At 40.8% G+C, this 12077-nt stretch overlaps 1 protein-coding gene across 4 annotated transcripts in view; it reads right to left on the bottom strand.

The window, feature by feature from the left end:
- Positions 1-566: 566 nt before the first annotated feature.
- Positions 567-12077, bottom strand: part of AFF2 (ALF transcription elongation factor 2) — a 334526-nt gene continuing 323015 nt past the window's right edge. For all 4 annotated transcript variants that reach the window (XM_051630068.1, XM_051630071.1, XM_051630069.1 and 1 more), the window contains one exon: positions 567-10114. In XM_051630068.1, the coding sequence (XP_051486028.1) occupies positions 9993-10114 (122 nt within the window). In that variant the 3' untranslated portion in view covers positions 567-9992. The remainder of the gene's footprint in view (positions 10115-12077) is intronic.

Genomic DNA, 12077 nt, shown 5'->3' with positions numbered 1-12077 from the left:
GAGTGTTCAGCCTTGTGCTGGGCAGCTACGTCACATGCTGCTGAGCATCTCTCGGGAGCTTTTGACATCTCTTTTGAGCTGGTATTCTTGGCACTGGCACTGGGAGCTATTTCTGCAATGATGATATAAAACCTGGCGGTTCTAGTTTTGTCATCCTGGGAAGCCCCTGGGGAGAAACCCCCCACGCAGGGGTCAGCACGCGGAGCTGCAGCACCGCGGCCACGCTGCAGCCTGGGGCTGCTTGTCAGCAACCAAGAAACTCCTGCCTGGGAAGCCAGGCTGCTTTGCTCTTGAGGTTGGGTTTGGGACAGACAGGATTTCAGGCTGCTGTTGTGCAGCTGAGGCCCCTCAGGGCTGCGGAAAACACACAATTGATCCCTTTACCTCACGGCTGGTATCAGCACTACGTTACTTTCTAACATCAAGTCATTGTAAAGTTGCTGCAATGACACAAACACATTGATTAAAAATTAAAACCAATGACAGCTCTCCCACCAACAGTACTTACTGTACCATACTTATTGTATCCTGGGAGGGGAATGAGAAAATAGCAGAAGACAGAATAATTTATAGTGATAAAATGGGTTACATTTTCATAAAAATTTTATTTTACTTTTTTTTTTAAATAATTCAATGCACTGGCAGTATAATTAATCCCTCTATGAGAGACACAAATGTACCAGTTCAACCAATATTATTTATACAGAGACATTGTGTTTAAAAACAACAAAAGTACATTTAAAATGTTTGTACATAAAGTATTACTGTTTGTTGTTTTTTTTTCTGAAAAAGGAACAAATGTAAACAAAATGTATAATTGTGCAACACGTTGGAAATACAAAGCAAAACAAGCAAGATACAATTTTATACATATAAAGCAAAATAAATCAAAACTTTTTAAACTATACAACATTTCAGTAATTGCTTGACATTTTAACAGTTACCTTGGTCTGTACAAAACATCTTAACTTATACTTAAAACTTTACAAGGATAACATGCTTGTTCAGAACAAAGACACTTTGTGGAATTGCAATGATTATTGATATGATATTTGCACACATGAGGAAAAAAAGGCTACTTCAATAGTAAATAAAAAAAAGTAAGCTAAAGGACCATTTAGTAAACTGAAATCTAGTTCCAGTAGCTAATTAAGTTGCACTGCAATGCAGAAATTAAATCTGACTTTTGCTGGAAGACCGAAAGGTCATAATGTTGCTTGTTTCCAGGAACCAGAAGAAAGCATATATAAATTTTCCTGATATTTGGGTTGCTTATACATGCACACACACACACAAAAGAAAAAAGAAAGAAAAAAAGAGGAATAAACAGTATTTGCCACAACAGCCAGAAGAGGTGAGCAAGAGAACGCACGCAGGAAGTAGACTGCTCCTATCATGGCTTGGTTTAAAAACCAAGACACCCAGAAAGAGAAAACATCCATTGAGTTTTCCAGAATTACTTTTCCTGAACCTTAGTTGTATTTTGCTTTCTTTATTTTTTTTCCAGAAGACAGGAAGCAACTTGCATTGATTTGAGGACTGAGAGTGCTACAGCCAAAGACAAAACACAAACCAAAGGAGAGCTCAAAACCAAAGCAAAAAATAATGAGATCTTTTGTCTTGTTTTCATACTCTGTGATGGCATGTTCTAGACCTTTTGAATGTGGGTTTTAAAAACAGCATTTAAGATTCAGTAGAAGATATGCAATCCAGGGATGTCAAAAATACAGACAGGAATAAATTATATACTATTTGATGGAATTACAAGGACTGTCAGCTTGGATAAAATGTACATATTTTTTAAGTGTCCTCAAATGATACATGTGGCTAAAATTAAACTCCTGATGGCATCAACCTCACATCCTCAGTGCCTCATTCTGCAGTCTGTATGCTGAGCACTAATTTATACTGTTATTCCTGGGGACTTCAGTGGAGCAACCTGCTGATTCGGATGCTCAGGGCAGAATGGCAGAACTGGGCCTAGATAAATATTTGCCATGACTTTCAAATGTAAAAAACCCATTTGGCTTAGGAAAAACCACTTTAGCCTGTTGCAATGTCTTTGAACTAAAGTAACAGATTCCATCTCTAGTCTGAGAGCATTTATGACATGTTTGAATTTATTTGCCATTTTTCTATGCAAGGTAATGCTGATGCCAGTAAATATTTAAACTCAGAGGTAATGAAATTGCAACATGCCTTTTAGTTAAAACCAACACATAGGCAAGCCTAGAGAGCAGGCAGAAATTACCCTCCAATTCTTTTAGCAGGGATTATCGGGTGCTGAATCAGAATAGTTCAACATACAATCAGCTTCAGTATATATTTATAAAGCTGCATGAGGGCATACAGCACAGTGTGAAAAGGGAGAGGACTAGTTTTTCAGCTGGTGTAAATCAGCACTGACATCTACGGAGCTACTTAGAGGCACATCAGCTGAAGCTTTGGCCCACAGTCATCAGGAACATGCACCCATCACTCACTCCATATGCAGAAATCTCAGTGGTGGAAGTGCAGAGTGAGAGCGTAATCGACATCAGATAAAAAGCTGCTCTGTTAGTCTAGTTTCTGATAATGCTTTTCCAGACTGTGTGGTCTAAAGCAGTTTTATGATGTGCTCTAGACTGCATAGCTTTGCAAAGTACAATATTTCCTTGCAGGCAAGGATTATAGTACATTAATCATTTCATTGGCATGATCAGTAAAAAAGGCATGATGATAAAAGCTTTGGGAGTTTATCTGCATAGAGATATACGGGCAAAAATTAGGCTGGGGATAAAGGGTTTGCTCCTCAGTGTGTGCATATTGGATTAACTCCACTGAAATCAATACTCCTAAACCAGTTTACACCAGTTGAGGAACTTGTACTCTACCTCTGCCATAAATAAAGCATGTGTGGTGTTACCCACTATTCAGTTCATTCATAAATTGAAGTGTAAATGCCTCCTGCCAGTGGGTCAAAGCTTCTTCATATCTGTAACTCCACGTTGTTTGTCACTGAAGTCAATGGTGGTTTCCCTGAGCAAGGGCTGAGTCAACATAAGGTCTGGTTGAAGAGCAAGTCTGCTTGCAGTTATTCCAGGACTAGTCCAGAGGCCTTGAACTCATTTCAGTGGGGTGAGTGCTAAGCCAGAACAAAAAAGGGTGTAATTCCATTGAATTAATTGGGTGAATGCAACTGAAATTCTGGCCCAATAAACTTAACTCCTGTAATGTTATGCCATTTTAGTAGCCAGCTTCTCCTTTGATAAATGGTGCTCAGCAAGCTCTGTAAGACTTGCCCGATTGCTGTATGACAGCAGAATTTGGTCCCATAAATTCCACAAACTGAGCCAAGTTACTTTGTATTTGCTTAGCTCAAAGTTTGGTGCATTGTCATTACTGTTGTCCATTAAAACAGTGACATTCAGTTCAGAACCTGACTTTACTTCTAACTCACAGCAGGAAGTAACTGAGTAGAAATGAGAGCTGTCTCTCCTCCATGGGTTTTTCAATGGAATTACAAGTGTTACCTCACACATCTGTGAGTAACCTTATAACCAGCACAGAGAGCTTACAGAACTTGCATAAAGGGAACTCAGTTAAAATCAAGGAAGAAAACAAGTCTCAAACATCCAAATCACCCACACATCACATGGCTTTTACCACTGGTGTCAGTGGGCCTCAGCTTGAGTCCTGTAAGCACCAGCACTCCCGTGGACACTACGATTCCAACAGCAGTCCTGCACAGAGCCTATTGCCTGAGTTCTCTGAAGGTGCTGCATGCACCCCATCTGGCAGCTCCTTTGGCCTTCCCAGCTGCAGTGTGAGTGCAAGTGAGAGCTCAAATCCAAGTCCCATCTGCAGCCACAGGGGACCAACACCTAACAGCAGTGCAGAGCCCAGCTCTGTTGCACCCAAGCAGAAGGTGGGAGTCGCTCAGTTCTGTTGGGCACTGGTCCCCTACCATGTCTCCTGCACACCAACACTGTGGCCGGGGCTGTGTGGGGATCCCCACTGTGCAGACCTGTAGTAGTCCAACACTGAGCAGGCTGGAGGGCTCAGGGAGCTCTGTGCAGCTCCACAGCCTGTGATAGGCAAGGTCAGGTACTTTCTGCAGCCTCTCTCCAAAGCACTGAGCACACACAGGCTGCTTGAGCTGGCTGCTGGGTCCCTGGGTTTGGTCCATGCTGCAGTTGTAAGGGAAAAATGGTTTAACACTATGGTGACTTCAGGGCAGTGACAAGCATTGCTCTTTGTGACATGTGGTGGCACCCTGAGGTGGATTAAGGAATTGGAGGGGATGGTGCCATATTCAGATTTTGTAGGATACCACGGTAGAGGTGTTATTCTGCAGGACATAGCAACAGTAATGTCTCCCCCTTCCCAAGAAGCACACACAGGTTAAATGGATAATGCCAGACACCAACTTGCCCCCGTTTCTCTTCACACCTTTACCTAATGTGATTACAGTGTCAACAAGCTGCCTGAGATGTTGGTAGGTACCCTGTGGTTCTGGGCACAGCTTATCTTCACAGTATTTCTGCTGAAGTGCCTTCTGATCTGGCCAGATTTCTCATCTGACACCAATTTTATGTAGTAACTCATCTGCACCTGAATTTGCTCTCACTTCTATCTGTAGAGCCCTGGGATGCCCCTGGCTGCACACAAGATCTGAACTCAATCTCTTCTGACTTTAGCAGCTACCACCATGGATTTAAACTGGCATGAGATGATCAGAATCACTTATCTTGGAAGACAAAATAAATAGACAAAACATCTTAGAAACAGAATGGGTAAAGTGAAGCTACCGACTCCATGGGCAAGGCATGTCTAACCAGGGCACTGTGAAGAAGAGGGCTACTCTGGAAGTCAGGCAGGAACATCCTGTATTCAGTGGCAGGGAGGTTTTGATAGTGAAGGAGAGCCTAAATGAGCTTGTAACCTATACATATAGGCTATAAAATATCAAGTGGTATATCTACAATATGTCACTAGATCTGTGATTTTTATATATATATTTCTCTCATGAGCACAGAAGCCTACACACTGTGCATGGAAGTACAGGAGGAGTATTAGAGGAATCGAGCCCTGGCAACGTTAACAGGACTCGTTTCATTTGTATTTATAAAATAGCACATAAAGTAAAGCTGGAAGACGTCATAAAGACATTGGACTGGTTTCTCATCTTCACCCCCTTTGCCTCACTTCCAGTGCACTCCGGGGAGGCTGGGGAGACACTGCAAGAGGCAAAGGCCCTTTGCAATGACACCTCGGTCTGTGGGCTTGCCCATGGGCAGGACATTTCTACACTTGGTTCAAAAAGACAGTTTTCTTTGTTGACCTGTGAAATGTTTTGCTTTTCTTAGAATTCCAAGACACTGGTCTATTGCAAACAAGGTAACCTTCTGAAAAACCATACACTGACAGCACTTGCAGTTTTGACTTCAGAGACCACAGGACCAGGTGACAGATTTGCACTTTCTGTCATACCTTCATTGTCTGCAAGGGGACAACAGATGCAAACAGGACTATTTACATACTACAGAGGAACACTTCAATAGTTCTGCACTCAGCAGTGCTAAGAGTTTACTCTTTAAGGCTACTGCATTTTTTCCTGTGCTATGAAGTAATTAATATGGACTTTTTGTTGCAAATCCACATCTAAATCCTTACATGCCTACACACACACACTCTCACACTGACATGCCTGCTTCAATACTCTGTGTAGTAGAGTTTCTGCTGAACTCCAAGCAAAGAAGTATATTAATATCTAAGTCAAAATTTGTTACCAGCCCCATTTTTGCAATCTTTTAACTTGCACTTACAAACCTAATCATTGAATTGATGCAGCACTAAATACTGATAAAAATAGCATGAAAACATTTCTTCCAAAGTACCTAGAAATGTGTCAGTGAATCTAAACTATCAGAATGGAAGAACATCATAAAAATCTATGAAATAACAAAACCCATCAAAATTAAGGTCCAGATTAAATTTCACAGATTTTGTTTCTTTAGGAGGAATGAAGATCTCAATCTTTATTCTTAAAAACCCCACACTGAAATCAACTGACTCGTCCCTATCTTTCCAAAGAGGTCATCTATGTAAAGAAAATATATTCACAGAAAAATTATTTAAATGATGAAAAGTCCAAAGACCATGTAAGAAAAAGTGAAGTTAAAAGAAGCTGGGAAGATGGCCACCAACACTATCAACACAAAGGCTGTAAGCTAAACCAGAATGACTAAAAAAAAAAATAAGATGAAATAAAATAAAAAGCACAAATACTGTGCCAAACCTGGGTAGCCAAACTCAGCATGAACCGTTTACTCTGTTAGTTTGCTAAGAGAGGGAAGGGCAATTTCTCATTTGAAAGGAGGCAAAGGAGCATTGCTGAGATCAGTGACCATGGTCTGGGGAACATGGCCCATATGGGATACATCATCTCAGGCTTCCCCTTCGATCCCTGCTCTCAAGGGCCGTGGTTTCCCAACACACAGCACATGGCTAGAGATACTCACAGCACTCTGAGCAGGATATTCTGCCTGCATGTTGTCAAATACTTCACTTCAGACTTGCTGCAGCTCTTGACATGGAGGTTAAGTGCTATGTAAATGCCTCGCTTGAGCACTTAGGACTTTGCTGCCCTTGGATCTTGTACCGATGGAGCTCCCAAATGCTTGTGTTTAGCCCTTCACATGCTCCTTTCACTGCTGAACTATTGATATTGCTCCAAATCTCCTGAAGCATGGGACACAAATGACAGTCTTGTCAGCTCTGGCAATTTTTTATGAAGCTTGGTGTCCTTCTTAAATCCTAGCTGCAGAAATCAAAAGATTACATCACTGTCCCAGTTTATCACTATTAAAAACAAATGTGACATTTCTGGCCCTCAGCATGCTTGAAAAATGCCTGAAAACATGTCATGAAATCAGTCTCCAAGCTCAGTATCCAGAAGACCATACAGGAACCAAAAAGTTTATTAAAAAAAACACCATGATTTGAAGCCAATGTTGTAATTTTTGAAGCTTGGTTCATGACTTCAGACAGAGCAAATGCCCAAGCAAACACATGCTGCTTCCCCATGGATTGCAACAAACAAACAATCTCATTTGATTAACTCCGCTGGAAGTAATATTTTAAGGGGTAAAATGATTCTACAAAGACGACATGTTGGCATTTGAAACGAGATGAATGCAGTGCCTGTAAAAGTGCAATAATCCTTAATAACTAACCCAAAAGAAGCATCATCCCCACGGATAAGATGGTAATTCACTCTCCATATTTAATTTGTTTCTAAGCTGCTTTCAAAACAAGACGCTAAATAGTAAGTTGGCTTGTGATCCTAGGCTTGACTGCTGGACTTATTATAATCATGCCATTGATTCAGCATACATTTCAAGCTAAGTCACGGGGTACAAAATCAGGTGGGTTAATTCCTTAAGCTGTTTAAGCAAAGAATTGTGAACATGAGGTAAATTTAGAGATAGGAGTCTGTTAACTGCAAGCAACAGGGGTAAGATAATATGCTGTTTTAATCAGCTAACTCTTTGAACAGTCTTGTGTCTGAAGATTGTATTTCAAGACTTACCTATCCTTCATAAATGCATGGGAGTCTAGGGTTACACTCTACATTAAAGGAACAAGTGACGACAATGCACTTAATTAGACTAAATAGTTACCGAATCTCATTAGTGAGATCTTGCAAAAAGAATGGAAAACGCTGCCTCATGACAAAACCACCTCAACACTACTTCACCTCGAGTGCTCTTCCTGTTAAAAAAATTAAAGTATTACAAGTGTTTTGTTTTCTTTTTCTCTAAAACAACCCGAGCACCATCTTTCATCTGTATTTCAGAGTAGTTTTCACTGTTGTGGTTTTATTAATTAGCTCCAGGGGCCAGAATCAGTGTGACAAATGCTGTCAGATCCATGTTTCAGCCATGTTACTGAAACCCTCAGAGAACTGATAAGGATGTTATCGACCACTTCAGGAACAAGGATGTGCAGATACTACAATATGTGCATGTTCTGCAAAATTCCTTTGCAGACAACCCTAAACTGGATGATCTCTCTAATGATGTACCTTGGCTACATTTACAACACAGTCTTGTGGAAAAAAATAAATAAATTAGGAATTACTGATTTATAAGAAAAGGTGGTACTGCAGGGAGCTAATACACAACTGCTACAGCAGTGTTTGTCTAAAGTGTGTATTGGGCAGAGTCCTTAAACTGCTCGTTTTGCAAATATCCAAGGCCTGCTCTAAAAATCCTAACAGCCTGAACCTTTAAAATGCAAATTTGTCCTATTTATCTGGTCACAACCCAGTGAGTAGAATCCAATAACTCACTAGATTAAAGGATATACTGGATTATATAGCAGAAAGTAATTGCAATTAACTAATATCTGGATGGCATTTAAGACGCATATTGTATTATTTCAGTGAGATGAGACAGAATAATATTTACTTTGCTATGAGCATTTTCTGTTTATAGAAATGGAATTGACAGTTCAGTAAGGTATGCAGGCGTTAGATCAAGAATGAGATGAGACCATTTAAAGTCTTGTGAATTATTGATATAAATTCATTTTGCTTTGTTTCATGCACCAGCGCTTCTTGCAGTGGCACCAGAAGAGCAGTGCAGTTTATAACAGGGGGAAAAAAAAGAAGAGGAAAGAGCAAATGTGAAATGGTGTAATTTATTCACAATTGCTTTGAAATTCTATCTGAATTGTCTCATTATTATTCACGCATTAGAGGAATGGTCCAAAACATGACAGCATGGGTAAACAGATGCAGAGCTTGGAAAATAGGTAATCTGACTGAAGTATTCATGGCCATTATTAGACAAATGTTATATTGCTTTTTGGATAAATCTGGTGATTTTATTTAATTTGACATTGTTTTCAAGATAGCAAGATAATACTGTTCGTTTCTAATGCTCTGAAATGAACAAAACAGGTGAAAATTGATGCCACATGGAATTATAATGTTTCAACAGTAGCTGGTTAGTTAAACTTCTAGAGAGTTTCATGAAGAATCTTCATACACTTATTAATGGACTTTTACATACAATATCAATGCTTAGAGTGTAGCGGTCCTGTTAAAATCTGCTTTCACTGAGTCACTATGCAAGGAGAGATTGTTCTATGAAGAAAAATCTTGGATGAGTATTTTTTTGAGAATAAGCAGTAAAACTGAAAGAAAATTCACAGAATTACAGGAATGGTAGATGAGACTATGGAAGCTAATATTTCAAATTGCCTAAAAACTGCAATAAATTCTGCTGCCTACTGAAATTATTAAGCCAACAATAAACAGGAAGAATGGAATTATCAAAACCTCATTGCATAGTGTGTCATCATTCTTTAATGAGGCATTCCTTCAACCTTTTACCTCTTAACACCTTTGGTGATCTTACATTATGTACCTGTAAGATATTCAAAGTTCTCTTTTAGAGATTAAACCTACAGGAAGTATGAGATATTAGGAATGTACTGTTTCGGGTAATGATGCCGGAATTAAGCGTCAAAAAGCTTGGTTCAGGTTCAGAAGACAATTTGGAATGAGTAGCTATAACTTCTACTAATTTATTTCAGAAGGGACTTCTCATATATACCCTCAAATATTTAAGACGCTTTGTACTGTTTCTCAGGAATCCATATCTTCTCAAAGTGCTTTTTTTGTTTTCACTTGAAGGCAGCATGGACTTAAAACAATACTGCAGGGAATGTACCGTTTTATAAAGCACATCAGGAGGGCAGGATCCAGGAGACACAAGGCATAGAAAATTGTCGAAAATTATTAGATGGTACAACACATACTGCTCTTGAGTCATAAGTTCCATTTATGGTGACTTCTACTTCCAATAGATAGGATATTAAAAAAGGCAATAAAAATGAAGTTACATGAATAAACTTCCAGAAATGAGTGGAGTTCCACCAGTGATCGTCTCTGCGCTGGTAGAGGTAGAAGAATGGGGATGGCATGAACAGGGCAGCAGTCACTACAACAAATGAGCCTCAATGCGGAGCCAGTGGAGTCCTTGGCGAACGTAACGAACCAGATTGGTCATACTGCTGTGTTGTGTTAAGGGTCCCATCACTGAGTCCAGGTCTACAAAGAATTCTGCAATACACAAGAAATAGAAGTCATTGTTTCAGGCAATGGTGCAGAAATAGGAAAGAATTTAAACAAAGGCAACAGTGTATTTAAACAGATCCAATTAGATGATCCATGCTGGAAGTCAGTCACAACATGGTATGTATGAGTGGTTGCCACGAGTCTTCCTTTAGCTCTGATGATCTTCACTTTCAGTTTTTCAAGCCTATGTTTGCTAACTGCATGATTTAAATAGCTGGCAACAAACTGTGGCATTTCCTTTTCCAGCTGTAGCCTCTTCTGGGCATGAAGAGCTACTCTGGGTCTTGCAGAACACCTTTCTTGCTCTTTTCCCCACCCTTTAGTTTCTGTAACTGCCTTTGCATCAGTTTTGGCCCTTTGCTTATCCTGCTGCAGCTACAGGCCCCAGAAGATGTGTGTAGGGTGGGGGAGAAGAAGGAAGCAGACAGAGGGAGCACAGCAGGCAAAGAGCTCGTAGGAGACAGGAACCTATGACGGGAAAGAAAAGATAGGTAAGGCCACTGGGATTTGGTGCTGGAAAGGGTTAATAGGAGGTCACTAAACAGAGAGCCATAGATTGGAAGCCACACACCAGTTTACTTTATGCCATGTGTTAGATGATCTCTGGGTGAAAGACTAATCCTGTTAGGGCCAACAGACCTTTCCTAACTGCTTTCTATGGGTGACTGGATTGTGTCCTCTATTCTGCCATAGCTTGTTTTTTAGCTCACTGGGGCACAGGCATTCCCACATATACAACACATACTATATTTAGGCAAATGGGAGCCCACTCTCAGTTAAAAACCCCTCAGAGCTCAGATAACAACCAACAGCCACAATAACTGGTGGCTGAGCCCTTGCATTCTTACCCTATCTAAAGCCCAGCGCGCGGTGCTCAGTCAGCGGGTGCTGCATTGGCTGCGGAGAGCAGGTGCTGGGTACAAAATCATTATCAGCACTTTCTTCAGCAAGTAAGTACTGTTTTGAGGTCTTCTATCCAAGTACTGACAGCCTGACCCTGGCCAGCTTGGGAGCTGCAGCAGTATCACAGCATAAAGTGATTTGGCTGGAGGCAAGCATAACAAAAGCTTAGGGCTATCACCAGTTGCTTTAGGGTGCTGCAGGCAGCAGTTACTTCTAATCTTCCTTTCCTCTGTCTGCCATTCCCCTCCTCCAGTGTGAAATCAATACGTTTAGAAGTGAAATAATGCAGTGTCTCACTTGCATTCTAGTGATCTCATTCTAGGCTCAACTAAATAATAGTTGTGTTAAACACTGAGAATTCACCTTAGAGCCTTATTTCAGTGCTACAACCACTGAAGCCACTTATGAAATTTATATGTGAACTGACCTTTGTCACTACAGAGCTGAGAGTTTTCTGCTGTAGAGAAAAATGCTACTATCTTTGGAAGCTTTAAAAAATTATCTGATATTTTAAAGTCAGCTGAGAGTTTGATGCCATAAATAGTGAACAACTCTCTAGGTGATCCAAAACAAATCAGCCTATGGGTTGGATTTGGGAAGTCTTCAGTTTAGCCTGGCCTGCTAGGTGCAGAATTTATGACAAACTCCCTCTATTCTCCCACACACTCTAAACTCTACTGACCAGGGGCAATTCAACCAGGGGTACGTGGCAGCGTGTTCCCGCCTTCCTTTTCAAACCAGATCAGCTTGGCAGGTCACAGCTCTGCTGTTCTCCCTCTTGCTGTGCCTTTTCATTTTAATGGCACATCTTTTGTCAGGCTGACAAGAAGGGCTTCTGTCTCCTGCTCTGAGCCAGCTGGACATCAGTCAAGTTCAAACTGGGAGTGTGCAGGCATACTTACAGGAGCACAGAACCTAAGCTGACAGCCGTGGAGAAGGGGAGACTGCACAGCTCCTACAACGTGGAAGAAATCTCTCGTGTCTGCATGAGCATGACCTAAGAAACATCTATGACAGCAGCAAGACCCAGAGGTAAAGGCTATTA

Source organism: Apus apus, chromosome 12 (assembly GCF_020740795.1).
Source record: "Apus apus isolate bApuApu2 chromosome 12, bApuApu2.pri.cur, whole genome shotgun sequence".
Lineage (NCBI taxonomy): Eukaryota > Metazoa > Chordata > Aves > Apodiformes > Apodidae > Apus > Apus apus.
This window is presented reverse-complemented; position numbering and strand designations above follow the sequence as displayed.